Source organism: Anomaloglossus baeobatrachus, chromosome 1 (assembly GCF_048569485.1).
Source record: "Anomaloglossus baeobatrachus isolate aAnoBae1 chromosome 1, aAnoBae1.hap1, whole genome shotgun sequence".
Classification (NCBI taxonomy): domain Eukaryota; kingdom Metazoa; phylum Chordata; class Amphibia; order Anura; family Aromobatidae; genus Anomaloglossus; species Anomaloglossus baeobatrachus.
The window spans coordinates 827,818,786-827,837,840 of NC_134353.1; the positions used below are offsets into that span (position 1 = coordinate 827,818,786).

General features: G+C 41.2%; 1 protein-coding gene across 1 annotated transcript in view; it reads left to right on the plus strand.

The window, feature by feature from the left end:
• The window catches only part of ADGRV1 (adhesion G protein-coupled receptor V1), a 380,769-nt gene that overhangs the window by 278,579 nt on the left and 83,135 nt on the right, over window positions 1-19,055 (plus strand). The window contains exons 41-48 of the mRNA XM_075326288.1: window positions 3,279-3,417; window positions 7,217-7,358; window positions 7,451-7,713; window positions 9,477-9,652; window positions 11,620-11,744; window positions 14,205-14,377; window positions 15,018-15,158; window positions 16,478-16,579. Of these exons, the coding sequence (XP_075182403.1) occupies window positions 3,279-3,417; window positions 7,217-7,358; window positions 7,451-7,713; window positions 9,477-9,652; window positions 11,620-11,744; window positions 14,205-14,377; window positions 15,018-15,158; window positions 16,478-16,579 (1,261 nt within the window). The remainder of the gene's footprint in view (window positions 1-3,278; window positions 3,418-7,216; window positions 7,359-7,450; window positions 7,714-9,476; window positions 9,653-11,619; window positions 11,745-14,204; window positions 14,378-15,017; window positions 15,159-16,477; window positions 16,580-19,055) is intronic.

Below are 19,055 nucleotides of genomic sequence, written 5' to 3' on the forward strand. Positions count from 1 at the left end.
TCACCCAATCGGGACCCCTGCAAAGTGATCATGGCAACAAGAGGCGAAATGATATGCTAGCTACGGTGGCATATTAGACTGTGCCAGAAACATGGTCTAACAGGCTTTCTGTCAGTGTAACACTGACAGGTATAATGTATTATAATTAATGTGCACGGGAGTACATTATACCAGTGATCAGAATAATAAAAGTTAATTTCCAATATAGAAATTAAAGAAAAATAGTGAAAAATGTACATTTTTATTTATTTTTATTTTTTTTTTTCAATGAAAACTGTAAGAAAATAAAAATAAAAAACATAGCAAAAACTAGGTCTTTTCATCTTAGAGCTGACAAAAAACTGGAATAAAAAGCGATCAAAAAGTCATATGTAAATAAAATAGTAACGCTGAAAATGTCCTCTTGTTGCATAAAAAACAAGCTGCCATACAGCTGCACCAGTGAACTATAAAAGCTACAGCTCTCAGAATACAGCAATGCAAAAACAATTATTTTCTAAAACATTGTTAAATTGTGTAAAAGCGGCAAAACATAATAAAAATACCATATAAATGTGGTATCTCTATATTTGTCCTGACTCGAAAAATAAAGCTGTGTTATCCAGTTTCCTTTTTAATCTGCCTCACAAAAAATAGAAAAGAGAGTGATCAAAAAATATTATGAGGCATAAAATGGTACCAATAAAAACTCAAACTCATCCACCAAAAAACAAGCCCTCACTTGACTCTGTCAGCAGAAAAATAAGAAAACAATGACCTTCAAAATTTAGTGATGCAAAAAACCTTTATTTTGTAAAAAAGCGTTAAGTGTGATAGTAGCCAAACATAAAAAATAAACTATATAAATCTGATATCACTGTAATTGCACTGACCAGAGGAATAAATACGCCTTGTCACTTATACCACAAGGTGAAAAATAGTAATAAAACCAATTCTTCAACTACTGTTTATTATTAATTCGGCCTCCCAAAGATCTCAGTGAGGCACAGCTCACATTTATCCTGCGCTCTATGCTGAGCACTTATATTAGGGTTTCTGTATAGATGTCTGAAAAACATAAAACCGTGATTCAGGCTCAATTCCCAAAGGAAAATTCACTGTAATTAGGGTGAAGGAGTCACTTTGAACTCCTTTCTGGTCTGTGGTTTAGGGGTGTCACCTTTTACATGCCTTGTTAGGCATCCACAAAAGTGTGATCAACAACAGTTTTGTTCAACTTTTGAAACGAAGAATGCCGATGAACTGAGGCCAAATGGAGTCCAGAGTAGCTCTGCTGCTTCATTAGTGAATAGATTAATCTAGGGTTTCGCCTGAATTATGTTTATCGTACATGTAATGTAAGTGCACAGCATAGAGCACAGGATAAATGTGAACTGATCCAAAATGTTCTCTACCTTAAATGTTATGCGCTAGGGAACTCCACTTGGACAAAACTTTTACAAAGTGTTCAAAGTAATGAAAAAAAAATTTCATTTAAGCAAAGGAAGTTAAAATCAAGAAATTATTTATTGTAACTTCATAAAAAATAGTAGCATGGCCATGGAAAAATATTTGACACTTTTTAATGAAGTCATAATGAAGAATTTTTTGCTTTTAATTTGCTTTTCTGAATTAAAAACCTTTTTAATCTCCTATTTTGTGTTACATCATTTTTCATTCTTGCCAGGCGCATTTCCTTTGGTGGCATAACCAATTTCATCAGTGGAATAGAGAGATTTAGAGTATGAAAAAAAAGATATAATTTTCAGGCATACTACGAGGGGCTGCTGATAAGTCTTTGGCTTTGTGATCTTTTTTTGTTTCTATGGTAACGAATGTTACATCACATGAAAGCCTTATGTGTTTAATATATGTTTTCAAATTTTTGTGTGTTGCTTATGGCAACAGTGTCCTACGCACACAGCAAAACAAAATGATGGTGTCTAATGCGATATTCACAGCAACTGAGAGCAGAGGAGTGATAAAATTCTTGTTTCTGTAAGGAAAGTCTGTGATATTCATGGTGATATGTCACAGACATTGGGGGATCAATGCCCTTCATATTCCACAGTTAAGAACTGGGTTGCCAAATTTAAAACGGGCCACTTCAGCACCAATGATGAGAAACGTCCTGGACAACCGAGAGTGGTTGTTATTCCGGAGATCGTCGATGGTGTGTACAACCTCATACTGGAGAATCAGCGAATTTCAGCTAAAGCAATAGCAGACATCATGGGGATTTCCCGTGAATGTGTTTGTGTCATTATCCATGAATATTTGGACATGAGGAAGCTATCTGCAAAGTGGGTCCCCAAATGTTTCACAACAGATCAGAGAAGCATGCGAGTGGAAACTTCCTGGACAATTTGTCAGCATTTCCGGACTGATAAGAACTTCCTGGATTGACTGGTCACTATGGATGAGACCTGGATTTATTTGTATGACTCTAAAAACAAGGAGCAATCGAAAGAGTGGAGGCACATTGGTTCTCCTCGTCCAAAGAAGTTCAGGGTGCAAAAATCAGGCACTAAGGTGATAGCGTCTGAGTTCTGGGATAAGAAGGGCATGCTACTAGTGGACTACCTTCAAAAGAGTTCTACCATCATTCCAGGTATTATATTGAATTTTTGGACTAATTGAAGGTAGTTCTGAAGGCCAAAAGGCATGGCAAGCTGTCCAAAGGAATCTTGTTCCTGCAAGACAAGGCCTCCGCTCACACTGCACAAGCGACCATTGCAAAACTGGCAGAGCTGAGCTTCCAACTGGTTGACCACCCACTTTATTCACCAGATCTAGTTCCCTGCGACTATCCTCGGTTTCCAAACCTGAAGAAATGCATCAAGGGTACCAAATTTCACACCATGGCTGCTACAGATGCCTGGTTTGAGGCACAACTGAAATCCTTCTTTTTGCTAGGCTTACAGAATTTGGAATACTGTTGTAAGAAGTGTGTTGACATCGGTGGAGAGTATGTGGAATAAATGTAAAGTTTCATCATCCTATCTCGTTTCTTTCTGGGAAAAGTCAAAGACTTTAAATTCAGCAGCCCCTCGTATTAATGAGCAAAAGCTCAATTTAAAATAGTCATATCGTATTAGGAAACACTGGCTTGTTCACAAGTTGCAGTTTTCTGCATTCATTGTGACAGGTAAATGAACAGTACACATTTTCAATACATATTCAATAAAAGTAAACTTTTAGGGACTGATGTTGCAAGAGAAATTTATCTGTTGATATAACAATCAAAAATGTTCAGCTTGTAGATTAATATAAGCTGTATTACATTTTTTGTCTTTCAGCTTTGAAGTAAATGAAACCCATGGTATTTTAACTCTTGTCGCTTATCGGAACAAAGGCACCTTTGGAAATGTGTCATTATTTTTCTATGCACAGAATATAGGGGCCCAACTTGGATTGGATTATAATGTTTCATCAATGGTAGGATATTGCTACTTATTTCCTTCCTTACTCAGTTTTTTTAACATTTGCAGGATTATGAATAAATATCTCTATCCATAGTGACCGTCTTATAAACCAGATTTAATTTTTCGATTTTTATTTACAATTGTTTATGTAATTAAATAGGATTAAAGGGAATCTGTCAGCAGGTTTTTGCTACCCCATCTGAAAGCAGCATGATATAGGCAAAGACACCATGAATCCAATGATGTCTCACTTAGATTACTGTGTGCAGCCATTATGGTACAGAGTTTTTAGATTTAGCATGTAGCACAGCTGAGAAAGCTTACCCTGCCCACACTACAGCTTTCTGTGTACATTGTCTTATGACAGTGAGCTCCTTATCAGAAGAGAGGGAGTGCCCGACTACCAGAGCCCAAGCAATGTAGTCCTGGTGCTGAAACAATCATTGCAAGTAAACAATGGCACAGAGCTTGATAAGAGATGCATAGCTGAAATCTGTGTTTTAATCCCTACAGTATGCTGTCTTTATATTACATAGCAAAAACCTGCTAACAGATTCCCTTTTAAGTTTAACTATTGGTTCAGGTGACATTATATACAGTTAGGTCCAGAAATATTTGGACAGTGACACAATTTTCGGGAGTTGGGCTCTGCATGCCACCACATTGGATTTGAAATGAAACCTCTACAACAGAATTCAAGTGCAGATTGTAACGTTTAATTTGAAGGTTTGAACAAAAATATCTGATAGAAATTGTAGGAATTGTACACATTTCTTTATAAACACTCCACATTTTAGGAGGTCAAAAGTAATTGGACAAATAAACCAAACCCAAACAAAATATTTTTATTTTCAATATTTTGTTGTGAATCCTTTGGAGGCAATCACTGCCTTAAGTCTGGAACCCATGGACATCACCAAACGCTGGGTTTCCTCCTTCTTAATGCTTTGCCAGGCCTTTACAGCCGCAGCCTTCAGGTCTTGCTTGTTTGTGGGTCTTTCCGTCTTAAGTCTGGATTTGAGCAAGTGAAATGCATGCTCAATTGGGTTAAGATCTGGTGATTGACTTGGCCATTACAGAATGTTCCACTTTTTTGCACTCATGAACTCCTGGGTAGCTTTGGCTGTATGCTTGGGGTCATTGTCCATCTGTACTATGAAGCGCCGTCCGATCAACTTTGCCGCATTTGGCTGAATCTGGGCTGAAAGTATATCCAGATACACTTCAGAATTCATCCGGCTACTCTTGTCTGCTGTTATGTCATCAATAAACACAAGTGACCCAGTGCCATTGAAAGCCATGCATGCCCATGCCATCACATTGCCTCCACCATGTTTTACAGAGGATGTGGTGTGCCTTGGATCATGTGCCGTTCCCTTTCTTCTCCAAACTTTTTGCTTCCCATCATTCTGGTACAGGTTGATCTTTGTCTCATCTGTCCATAGAATACTTTTCCAGAACTGAGCTGGCTTCATGAGGTGTTTTTCAGCAAATTTAACTCTGGCCTGTCTATTTTTGGAATTGATGAATGGTTTGCATCTAGATGTGAACCCTTTTTATTTACTTTCATGGAGTCTTCTCTTTACTGTTGACTTAGAGACAGATACACCTACTTCACTGTGAGTGTTCTGGACTTCAGTTGATGTTGTGAACGGGTTCTTCTTCACCAAAGAAAGTATGCGGCGATCATCCACCACTGTTGTCATCTGTGGATACCCAGGCCTTTTTGAGTTCCCAAGCTCACCAGTCAATTCCTTTTTTCTCAGAATGTACCCGACTGTTGATTTTGCTACTCCAAGCATGTCTGCTATCTCTCTGATGGATTTTTTCAGCCTCAGGATGTTCTGCTTCACCTCAATTGAGAGTTCCTTAGACTGCATGTTGTCTGGTCACAGCAACAGCTTCCAAATGCAAAACCACACACCTGTAATCAACCCCAGACCTTTTAACTACTTCATTGATTACAGGTTAACGAGGGAGACGCCTTCAGAGTTAATTGCAGCCCTTAGAGTCCCTTGTCCAATTACTTTTGGTCCCTTGAAAAAGAGGAGGCTATGCTTTACAGAGCTATGATTCCTAAACCCTGTCTCCGATTTGGATGTGAAAACTCTCATATTGCAGCTGGGAGTGTGCACTTTCAGTCCATATTATATATATAATTGTATTTCTGAACATGTTTTTGTAAACAGCTAAAATAACAAAACTTGTGTCACTGTCCAAATATTTCTGGCCCTGACTGTATATATACATAAGGAACAACACTATTTATGGCTATTATATGACTTTGGGTGAATTCAAACATTAGTGAAATATGTTTAGTGTATGGACAGTGATGTACAAACTGATTGTGGGTGTCTTGACCTAAAATCAGCAACCTAAGATATGCCTATGAAGCTGATGAGTTTAGGTTAGGAGACCTACACAGTCAATATGTACATCATCATGTTCTGTACAGTGACCATGTTTCATGGACATCTGAATTCAGCCTTATATCTTTTCATTTTTCATTAGTCCCCCCTCATGCAGACTATTCTTAATGTAAAGTTGTCTCTGAGTTAGTGGGTGTAGACTAGCTGTTGTAATGCATCCTATACATAGTACACACAGAGACATGAGGGATTCTGATCTCCTATCTCTTTGTTGCACATGTACAATGCTGCAGTAGCATGGAGGACATTATGTAACAGTACTGAGCAGTGCATCTGTGAATACAGCTCTGGGAGAATTATACACTTACTAGAAAGCAGCAGGACCGTTCGGTGTGTCTCTGCTCCTCCTTCCTCCTCTCTCTCACCTTTTTTTTATAATTTAATAGGCAGCTGTAATTTGATGTGTCAGTGAGATGGTAGGCCATCTTGTCTTGAACAAAACAGATTTTAGCAGATAAAATGTATCTTCCTTATATTTGTTTATACTATTGATTTATGTAAAGTTTACTGAAATGACAGTGACCATTAAAATGCAGGCTGATTGAAAAAAGATACATGCTAAATTATATGTTCAGTACTCATTACCGAGATAACATGACACATCTCTATTAACATGAACACACTGTCTATCCAAGAATTATCTATACACTACAAATGTTCAATGAGATTTCCATTGGTCACACAGGAGATATCTCGGTGGTAGTCCGGTTATGTCCAGATATTTGCAGGTATATCCTCGGTGTCAGCGATGTGTTGTCTCAGGTCACTCAGATTTTATGGCTGTGGGGAAAGATGCCCTTGATGTAGCCCCAGAGAAAGAAATTGCAGGGTGTTACTTCAGCTATCATGGAGGCCAGCGCAACATGGGGGAATCAATCTGAGACGAGTCTATATCCGAGGATACGTTGGCACACATCTGGACAAGACCGGACTACTGCCGATCTCCAAATCATTAACCAATATTGAAACAAGGCCATAGTACTGAATAAATACACCAGGGTACCACTACGTAGTGGCCCCCGAGTGGGTATGTTCTTCAATAAAGATTGTATGAAAGGAGAACAAGAAGAACGGAAAACAAGAAAATAGTAGTACTTTGGACTTTGGATGGCTACCCACAACCGGAGGTATATGTCATTTTTTTACACAATAGAAAGGTATCAGACATTAATTATTTTTGTTAATTATTACTTTATTATTTGATAATTTCTACATTTCTTCAGTGGTCACGCTGGCTGGGAGAGGGGGCTCAATTTTCGTTTTCCTGTCCATCTCATGCAGGTTTTCACAAAATATTTGCACTATTCTTTTGGAATCGTCCCATACAAAATGTAAAGTCATAATTCTTCAGTCAAGTGAAGTAAACAAAACTTTTTGTTTTAGATTTTAGCATTTGCTGATGGAGAAAGGTATAAATTTATTGATGTAATTATCAATGATGATGATTTCCCAGAAGGAGATGAAAAATTTCAGCTGATACTTGCAAATCCTTCCCATGGACTGGAGTTGGGCAAGAATACAACAGGTGATTCTGTTCATTACACAATATATTGCACTGGGTTGTTATATGAAAAATATTGTGCTACAATCTGATATCTTGTATTTCTTTTGTGACAGCTACTGTTACAATCCTGGCCAATGACGATGGTTATGGAGTTATATCTTTTAACAACTCAGAGCACTTCTTCCTGAGGGAGCCCACGGCACTGTACTTGACAGAAAGCGTTGCAGTGCTCTGTATTATCAGGGACCCTCCACAAGGAATATTTGGGACTGTCACTGTTCAGTATTTTATCACTGGAGAGAATGGCTCTGATGCTTCTGGTGATCTGAATCCAGCTGAAGGCTATGTCATACTAGAAGAAGGAGTGAGATTCAAGGTAACTTCATAGCCCAACATGGACTGCGGACACATGGAGCAAGCTCCAAATCAATGTTGGCCCCTCTACATCTATTTTTTACTGGATGGCTCATGTTATATCTACAGAAGCCACGCATAGTGCAGCACCAGCAATGTTAACTACATCTGCATTAAATTATTCATGACCATCTTTGTCACCTTGCAGATTAAGAGAGAGTCCAGCATGAGCCAAAACACACAACAACAGGGGTTACAACACGACAAACAAGGGGTACACCATGGACACTTTAACAATAGAGGGCCCTTGGACTAGTGAGATGGAAGATGGACACCTCGTCCACTTACCTGCCGCTGTACCCTGCACTCCTAAGCAGTCCCTATACAGGTTCCTCACCTGTCGCCGAGCAGGAACCTGAAGCCTTGCAAAGACCCTACAATAGTCCCTGGCTAGGGGCTGGACAGGTGAAGGACACTAGCCCCACCACTGCACTGAAACAACACACCAGGGAGGGAAGACAAACAGGGGGGAACACAACAACAGACTGCTGCAGTCAGCACCAAGACTGCAACCACCACAGCAACTTCAACAGAGTATTTTCAGCAGCTCCTTCCACCTCCTGGCTCAGCATCCAAATGGCAATGAGAATAACCAGCACCCTCTGCTGGTAGCAGAGATGGTTTTTAAAGGGACTGGAAGTGGTCACAAACTGGAAACACCTGAGCTGGTAATTAGCCTACTTCTTGGCAGGGAATACTGACATTAACCCTTTAAGTCTCATATCGTAGAGAGATGACTGTGACAATCTTTAGCTAAAACATCAAAGGTTGAAAAGTCTCTTCCGGCATAGGCTGTACTGTGTTAAGAAAGAAAGAGCTTTACTGCAAAGAAGCTGAAGTTGTATCTATGAGTACAGTAGGTCGGGCAGCTGGTGTCCAGTTACAGCAATTACCGTATATTTTGTGCTATACAAAAAACATATACTACTGTGAAAAATATATGTTTAAGATTTTATTATTCACTCTTAAAGGCATTATTCAGGATTAGATTTCCTTTTCTATAGAATCATCTCTTCTCTTATCCGGTAGCGCTGATCATTCCTATTTCCATGAGTTGGGCTGGAGTGCCGCACACAGCACATAAACTAGAGTGGAGTTGTGTAAACATGTAGACCCTTTTTTCTCATTTTGGATTATTTTAGAAATTTTTACAATAGTCCATGACCAATATGTAAAGTCCTCAATTTACATTACGGTAGTTAACAAAACTCAATACAATTTGTAGGGATTCACCTACAATGTAATGTGTATGGAGGAAGCCTTCTCCCTCTTCTCTGACTGATGATATCTTGGGAAATACTATACGGGTGGTTTAAATGTAAGCTCCTGGATTCTTCTGTTCCATTGGCTGATAAGTCGCCACCAGGACTGTCTGTGCCAGCTTAAGCTTACTATTTCTTGCATACTGTTATTGTTTGCCAAAAACAAGAGATTAATTATAACTTCATTTATTATAACATTTATTTGTGTGCTCAAAACTAAAATCTCCCAAAAAACATAGCAAGGGATTAAGTGACAAAAAGCAGCACCATTTATAAGTTATACCGGCCAGCACTTCCTTACAGAATAAGAGGATCCATTGAGAGGACAATGTTGCCTATGAGCTACTTTATCATGAATGCAATTATTTAAACATTATAAATTAAATGAAGAGTTAATTGACTTTAATACACCATGATTTATTGTTGAGTGCAGATTTTGATTCCTTATTTTTTTACAATACAGACTTTGGAAATTGCTGCAGTACTGGATGAAGAACCAGAGATGGATGAACATTTTACTGTCACGCTGCTTAATCCCACAGGGGGTGCTAGACTGGGCACTAGAATCCACACAGAGATAACTGTCCTCCAAAACCAAGCCCCCCAAGGACTGTTCAGCATCTTCCCCTCGAATAACAGGTAATATAGTTTTAAAAGCTTAAAGGGAAGTTGTCACCAGATTTGGCGACTATAAGCTGCAGCCACCACCAGTGGGCTCTTATATACAGCATACTAACATGCTGTATATAAGAGCCCAGGCCACTGTGTAGAACGTAAAATTGACTTTATAATAGTTACCTAAATGGTCGGTACGGTGCAGATGGGTCAGATGGGTGGCTTTGTTCCCTGGGTTCGGCCACTCCTCTTTTGGCCATCTTTGTCCTCCTTCTTCTAAAGCTGGGGTGCATGACACGTTCTATGTCATGTACATGCGCCGGCATTGAGGTCCTACACAGGCACACTACAATACTTTGATCTGCCCTGTTGTAGTGCACCTGCGCAGGACCTCAATGCCGGTGCGTGTGCATGAGGTAGGACGTGTCATGTACCCCGGTTTCAGAAGAAGGAGGACAAAGATGGCCGAAAGAGGAGGCGCGGCACCCGGAGAACGGACCCACTCATCTGACCTATCTGCACCGTACCGACCGTTTAGGTAAGTATTATAAAATGATTTTTACGTTCTACACCGCGGCCTGGGCTCTTATATACAGCATGTAAGAGCCCAATGGTGTTTGCTGCAGCTTATAGTCACCAAATCTGGTGATAGGTTCCCTTTAAGGCTGCTTTCACACATCCGGTTTTTCCTGTGCGGCACAATCCGGCGCTTTGCAGAAAAACCGCAACCGTTTTTTTTTGCCGCCGGTTGCGTTTTTTTTGCATAGACTTACATTAGTGCTGTATTGTGCCGCATGGGCTTGTGTTCGGTCCGTTTTTTGCCGCATGCTGCAGATTTAGCCGATGCGGCGGCCGGATGGATCATTGCATGGCACGTATTTTTGTCTAGCAAAAAAATGCATTGCGCCGCATCCGGCCGATGCGTTGCGATTTGCAATGCATGCATATGGACACCGCATACGGCGTCCTGCAGAAAACACCGCATCCGGCCGCTGCATGCGTTTTTTTCCACTGCGCATGCTCAGTAGCCTGCCGCAAGCAGCAAAAACCGGACGGGCCGCATGTCAAAAACGCATGCAAAGGATGCGGTATTGTCGCCGCATCCTGTGCATAGGTTTTAGAGCCGGATCGGCCGGCTCTGCTAAAACCGGAGGTGTGAAAGCAGCCTAAGGCCTCTGCCACATTCACGTGAAATTCACGCACGTGCCGAGAGACACGTATTTCCCCTGCGTGTTGCGTGCAGGTAAGTACGTGTCTCTGGTACGTGCGGGACACGTGTGTTCTACGTGTGCTATCCGCGATAGCACACGTAGAACCGGTAATTAACATACTCACCTGGTCCTTCCTGCTGTCCGCGCTGCTGTCCGTGGTGCTGATCCTCGGTCTCCAGCCCTCCCGTCTCCCTGCTGCTGCTGCTGCCAGGCAGTGAAGTGAATATTCAATGAGAATAATGAGCGGCGGTCGGCAGCAAGAGGCAGCAGCGGCAGAGACAGGAGGGCAGGAGAAGGTGAGTACATGGTTTTTTTTTTTTTCACTGACACGTGTGTTTTATCCGGCGCGTGTCACACGGGACCGCATCCACACTACACCCGTGTGGTATGGGTGCGGGCCGTGTGACACCCGTGCTGCGGGAGAAAACACTGACATGTCAGCGCTTTGGAAAACGCACACACGTACAAACGCACACGGACACACGTTCCGTGTGGTTTTACGTGTGTGTGCCTGCTACAATAGGGTAGCATTGCTTAACGTGTCTCCGTGCCGCCGGTACGTGTAAAAAATGACAAACACGTGCCGGCGGCATGGATGTGTGTCACAGGCCTAAAAGAGCTTTTATCACAAAGTCAAAGTGGTCAGTTTTGGCCTCATTTTGTTTCCGTCGTTGACAGTACTTGTCATAAAGTGAGTATACAGATAAAATGTCAATGTTAATTGCTTTGATAGTGAATGCTTTCCTCTCTCCTATCTACTCTCCAATCTGGATGATGAAGAACAAGCTCCATAACAGTTGAGGAGAGCAATGCAACGGTCTATCTGAAAGTGTCCCGCAGCAACGGCCTGAACATGTCTGTGAGCGTGGAATGGGAGACGGTATCAGGGAGCGCATTTGGCATAAGTGAGATATTATATATAGTATATCTATTGTATCACAACATCCTCAGTGCTGTGACATATCTACCACTACCTGCTTATGTCAATCATAATATGAAAAGAAACCATTATAAGTATAGTGTGCTTTATTCCTTTGTTTAAAGGGCTTTTCCCCCCAAACCAAGTTACTTTTAAAGTTAATTTTAATCAATATATCTTGGAATAAAAATACATTCCACAAGTGGACGTGTTTAAAAAATAAATGTTCCTGTGCTGCAATAATCTTATTTAAAGTGGGGAAGAAAGTATATAATACACTGCCGGATTTTGCAAGTTTTCCTATCTACAAAGAATAGAGAGGGCTGTGATTTTTATCATAGGTACACTTCAGCTGTGACTTCAGTGTACCTATGATAAAAACTACAGACCTCTCCATTCTTTGTAGGTGGGAAAACTTGCAAAATCATCAGTGTATTAAATACTTATTTTCCCAACTATATGTGTCGCTGCTATGTACTGTGTAATGGCCGTGTCTGACTGTACAAGGACATGGTCTGATCATATCACATCACCTGGGCAGGGGAGGACACAAAAGAGAGTATAAAGATAACACAGCATGGAACCATAGCTGATTCTTTTGGTGAGGTAAAACATTTCTCTGTTTTTGCAAAATGTTTTACCTCAAAGAAAGAATTATTTCCGATCTGTATATTAGAGTATCTTAGCACAGGAACATTTTTTTTAAACACATCCAATTGTGCTAATTATTATTATTCTGAGTTCTGTTGATCAAAATGAACTTTGCTCATGGAAAAACACTTTTAAGTTCAAGATCCTAAATAACACATCCAATGTTTGTACATTGTTTTGTATCCATACTTTGCATTTAGATCAGTCATTAAGAGAATCTGTCACCAGGGTTTTGCTATGTAATAAGAGAGCACCATCATGTGGAGACAGAGACCCCCCTGAATACAGTAGTGTGTCACTTTCTGTGCTGTGTTTTGCTATTTCAATACAAACTTAACAGCAGGAAATTAACACTACAAGACAACTAGCCTCATGTCTCCTGATCCAACCACTCCCCCAGCACTGATTAGCAGCTTTTTGTCACTGTACAATGTACATAGAGAGCTACGCCCAGTTAACAAAGTAATGCATCACTGGAATCAAGGTCTCTTTCCCTAAAAGAAGAAAGGATGTCCAGCTCTTCAGGCAAGGAAAACCAAGGTCTTTATTTCATTATGCAGACACAACGAATGACATGACCAGCACTACGCGTTTCAGGTGAAAACACTCACCCTTAATCATGATTAAGGGTGAGTGTTTTCACCTGAAACGCGTAGTGCTGATCATATCATTCGTTGTGTCTGCATAATGAAATAAAGACCTTGGTTTTCCTTGCCTGAAGAGCTGGACATCCTTTCTTCTTTTATGATATATCGGGCTGTGGCAGTGCCTGTCCGTGCTCCAGGACGAAACCAGGACTGAGCTTCACACGGTGAGCTGATACATTCAATTGGATATCTCTTTCCCTACATTATAGCTGTGGATAATTTGATCATGTGAGGTTAGAAAAACAAAAAAAACACAGGAAGCTCCTTGAACAGGGAGAGGAGCATGTAAACAGCCAACATGGAGGCACGTGGAGCTTAAAAAACAATGAGTTTGGAGTTCAGAAAACCCCTAAAGGACTAACGATATATCGCCGGGGACACGGATTCCATGACGCACATCCACCATCGTTAGCGACGTCGTTGCGTGTGACACCAACGAGTGGCCGTTAACGATGGAAAATACTCAACAAATCGTCCATCGTTGACACGTCGTTCCTTTTCAAAAAATCGTTGATTGTTGCGGACGCAGGTTGTTCGTCGTTCCCGAGGCAGCACACATCGCTATGTGTGACACCTCGAGAACGACGAACTACAGCTTACCTGCGGCCGCCGGCAATGAGGAAGGAAGAAGGTGGGCGGGATGTTACGACCGCTCATCTCCGCCCCGCCGCTTCTATTGGGCGGCCGCTTAGTGACACCGCTGTGACGCCGCACGAACTGCCCCCCCTAGAAAGGAGGCGGTTCGACGGCCACAGCGATGTCGCTAGTCAGGTAAGTCCGTGTGACGGCTCCTAATGATATTGTGCGCCACGGGCAATGATTTGCCCGTGACACACAAACAACGAGGGCGGGTACGCTCGCTAGCGATATCGGTGCGTGTAAAGCCCCCTTTACTGTGTCAATCTCAAAGCATCTAACGTCCTAGCCTCTTGGTCCAACACATTCATTTTTGTCAGAAAAAGTGGCATAAAATGCTTTATAATTTTGGCCCAAACATCATATTTTTAATACACCAATTCCAAAGAAATTAATATAAATAAATAGTAATTTAAAGTCATTGTGGTTAGTCAACATCACAACCTGTAAAATTGGGAAGATTGTGTTACATATATCGTAACTACATGAACTCATTTTTAATTTTGTTTTAGAGGGTCCCCACACGGTGCTGTCCGTCATACAAAGTTTCCCCAACGAGTCGTCTTCCACTTGGTGTTTCTTCTCTCGTGATGATCTACAATATGCTGTATTACTGAAAACATATTCGTCCACAAACTCTAGCTGCACAGTCTATGAATGGCGAGGAGTATTTGTAGCCATTCAGGTAGGTATTTTTGCTACTAATTTAATGGTACATGTGTTATAATGACCACCTGAAGTGAGCAGTTTTTATGCCAAGTCAGCTAACCTGATGGCAGCCTAGTGGTGATGTTACATTGACTTACTGGACTGTAACCGCCTATGATGTCAAAGCAGGCAAATGGATCGCATGATGATGGAGAGGCACAAACTAAGAATAGTTCCCACTGAACCAGGCTTGTCATTGTATGCCATAGCTGGGTATTCATGTCAATGGCTGTAATGTAATTCTACATTTTCCCTGTATGTACACATGTTTAAAGCTCACCTGTATGACTACTACAGCCAGTCACTGGTCTTCGTGGTATACTGGTGTTTGGCCGTAGCAGGCTGGTGGGCAGTCAGGGGTGTTCTCGCTCCCGGAAAGATTAGCAGGAAGCACCAGAGCTGTAGAACTGGAAAGGTGGTAGATGCTGTAAGTTCTGTACTGTCTTCCAATATCTAATTTATACCCCACACTCTTTGGCTCAAGTTTTGTAAGTCCTTCAAGACTGTGTAGGTTCAACATAAATGATATCAAGTCAATCGACCCATTTAAAGTAAAAAAATAAAAATGTAGCAATATGTGCATTATACATGATTGTCTATATTCCACATCCTTACAGGACTTTGTCATTGAAAACCCAGTGCGTTGTGTCGCCTTTACAACTAATGACTCTCAGATTGTCGTTATTACCAGTGGAAATGGTAATCTTCCTTCAAATAACAAGGTCTATACATTCACACAGAAAACTGGATTATTACTGGTAAATATGCCCATTATTCACACATGACATTGATTTAGTTACGTTATTTGTAGTATTTCATGTATTTTACCATTTAGACTTATGTCTAGCTAGAAAAGGAAAAGACAATGCCCTATATTTGTGATTTGTTGGGTATGGCATACATCTGGCTATGGTATATTCTGTGTACAGTAAAGGGAAAGACCTGTTATGTGTTGTTTTTGAATTGAAAGATAGTGCCCATTCCACAATCTATGAAGCCACTGATTCTTACCAGCCGTCCTCGGCTTCTCTGCTTGGAGGCTACACTCAATAAGCTGTGTAAGTGCAGAAGGAAGAAAATGCTTCAATATCTCTATTTTAAGGAATATTTGACATTGTATGAAGGTTTTACATGGATATATGATCCTGCCATACATAGTTTCATTCCCATCTATTCAATATTCCAAGTGTGCTGATCATACTCATATATATTGGGTCAGTGGACCGGGTGTCTTATACCAAAGTAGTAGACTTCACAACCTATCCCAACATTTCTATTGTGGATCATATAGTTCCATAGTTACTTAGGTTGAAAAAAGACCTAGGTCCATCTAGTTCAACCTTCCTCCAACAATTCTACATTTTGTCATTAAGTCATTTATAACTAACAATGTTTTGTGTACTGAGGAAATCATCCAGCCCTTTTTTAAAAGCTGTTATAGTATCTGCCATTACTACCTCTTGTGGTAGGGCATTCCACAGTCTGACTGCTCTAACTGTAAAGAACCCTTTCCTATTTAGCTGTCGGAATCACCTTTCTTCCACTCACTGTGAGTGCCCCCTGGTCCTTAGTGTTGTTGGAAGAAATAAGTCATGAGCCAGTCCTTTGTATTGACCACATACATATAGTATGTAGTGTGTAAAATCTCCCATTCACTCTAATACAGTCTAGCTCACCAAGAAATCCAGTAATCCATTTTTACAGTTACAATAATTATTTTGGTTTTCATTTGGTTGTCTTTAATGTCATACAATGTATGGGCAACGTCCTGCACAGAGAGATGATATATGACAGTAATGGCCATTTGGTTAGGTCAGTGTTGGGAAGCTGTATGTAAAATGTAATTAAATTTGTAAGACGTGAAGATTTATACATGTGTAGTAAGTAAATGGGATTTTCTGACATTTTCTGTCAGTCAGCTGATTAATGTGGGTGGCAGGATTCAGACCATCAACAGTTTGATTTTGATTATTTTAAGATTAGTAATATACACTTAACACAGGACTGAGCTATTATAGTGTTTCATTGTATGTGAAAGATCACCAATATTATCTATCTCATATTCTTCGAAAATTAGAAGCAAACTCTTCAAGTCACAGGAACAACCAGTCTAAAGCATTTCTCACTGGGAAGTCAGGAAGATTACTTGGTCATTGGAAGTAACACAAGCAATTCTCAGGTTAGTTGTTTGTTTTTATGATCTTTATCAAGTCTGAATAGTCTATCTAACTATCTATCTATCTATCTTTCCATCTATCCATTATCTATCTATCTATCAATCTGTGGCGCTCCTGAGGCTTCAGTCGCCACAGAGGTACTGTATCCCATTCCCGGGTAAGGAGGTATCACAAACCGGTATACACAAAGCACAGACACTCTCACTTAGCAACACTCCACTGAACCATGGTTAGGGCAAGTTGCACCTTTGATATGCCATTGGAAAGCGCAGTTCAAGCCAGGCTGGGGGATGGAGTCTAGTTAGTGGGAGCAGACTGTAGAACTTTGGCCAATCGAGAAGGAGCAGTGGAGGAGCGAAGACCTGTCGTCTGGAGCTGCAGCAGCTCGGCCCAGGCATACAGCAGAAAGGGTCCTAGAGCCCACGGGAAGTTTACCATACTCACGTGGCCTCGTTCCACAGATGACATATCGGAGTGGAGGGACTTGGCCGTAGAAGGGAACTGGCCCCTCAACTAGTCGAGAACTTCATGACTTAGCTAGCTAACCGGAGGCTGAGGTTACTTTAAGTGCCAAAGCCAAATCCTCACACATCCAGTGAAAAGGTGACAACATAGGGCCAAGGAATAGAGCTTCAGGCCACCCGGCAGGGTCTGCGGACACCGGCTTGGGGCTTTGTGTGTACAGGCGGGAGAGGTCAGCACAGGAAGATAACCAGGAAAGGAACACAGAAGGGTGTACTGGGTTGTGCCTCCGAACTATCCGGCATCAGTTGGAGCCCATCACAGCAGGACTCAGCACCCCGAGGGCAGCATTTGTCTAGATGTGCTAACCTAGAACGCCTAACTGTGAGTAAAGACCTTGTGACTGAATTCATGTGTCGCCCGGTTATTCCCTGTGCCTCTGGCCCTGCACCCCATCATTACAGACTACTACTTCCAACAACCCTGGGGCCCAGGTCTATCTGTGAACAGCGAATCCAACCTTGCTGCGTCACTATCTATCTATCTATCTATCTATCGATCTATCCATCCATCCATCCGTCTGTCTTTCTATAATCTCTCTATCATCTATGTATCATCTTTGTATCCTTTTAGCTTTGCAATATAACCAAAAAGTATGTGCACATCAGAATCTTCACTTATATGAAATTATTATTGGTTATCTAAAAATAGTTTGGGTATTTTAACAGCAGGTACTTAAAAGTGTGGACCCCCTTTGCAGCAATAACAGCCTCCCCCTCCTGAAAGGGATTTTCACCAAATTTGTAGAATGTGTGTAACCTTCTGCTTTTATAGTCAATATAGCATTTGAGAGGCCAGATACTGATGTTGAAGTCAGTTTTTAGTTCATGTCCATGGCGCTTAGATGGTTAAGGTAAGGAGTCTGTTCAGACATCTTGAGCTCTTACACACCAAACTCATCAAAGGGCAAAGTCACGATGGAATGGGAAAGGGCGTTAGACAAATTGTTACAAAAATATTAAAAGCATAGACATGTCTAGAATGTATATATGTAATGAACAGCCCCATACCAATATTCATCCTCCATCCCATTTTACACCGGACCCTACACTCTACACTGCGTGCTTTTCAATTTGGTGAGTTTAGTATTGGGTGCAAAAAAAACCCCTCACCATAAACAGCCATTAGCCAATAAAAGGTCAAATAGCAATAGCTTTAGCAGGATGGAGCAAGCCCCCCATGATAAAGGTGGGGGAAACACAGCTGCAGGATACCAATGAAGCAATCACTCGCGACCTACCAATTCATGGAGGGGGTGGTTGTTGGTATTAGACATGTACACAGATAAGGCATACATAGGGCGCCAGTCACACAGGTACTGAGCAATGCACAGAGTCTGGCTTACAACATATGGATGACGCCCATACTATTAGATCAGGCGGGCTTCTCAGCACTATATAAGTGCACCCCACAGAACAGACACCCCAGATGGCCTGGCTGTATCCTGCAGAAAAATGGAAAAATGTGCAATAACAAATTATATAAAATCACAATTAATAATTGTGAGGTGTTGGTCCATATTTTGGCTAAAATACGTAAATTCGTAACCCAACGTTCAAGGGTCTCCACATTTACGAGTCCCTACATTACATTCAAAAACGATTCACAGAATGATGCACGGGTTGTGGGTGGTTGCCTCATTGGTGTTCTGCACTTCTGTTGCCCCCCGCCTTTATCATGGGTGCTGATGCGTCCTGCTAGTGTATTTGCTATTTGACCATTAGTATTGGGTGCACTGACGGCGACTGGGAAATGTCTAGCAGATCAAAAACTTCACAAGCTGATTTGTGGCAAAAATACCTCTTTATGACAATGCCATATTTTAGCTGATACCTTACACCCTGTTTACACTACTTCTGTTTGGAGTTTCCACCTGAATCCACCTAAAGTTGGGATACTAACGGAGGTAACATGAATTCTATTTGCTCTTTTTTTGTGAAAGTATCTGTCATTTCA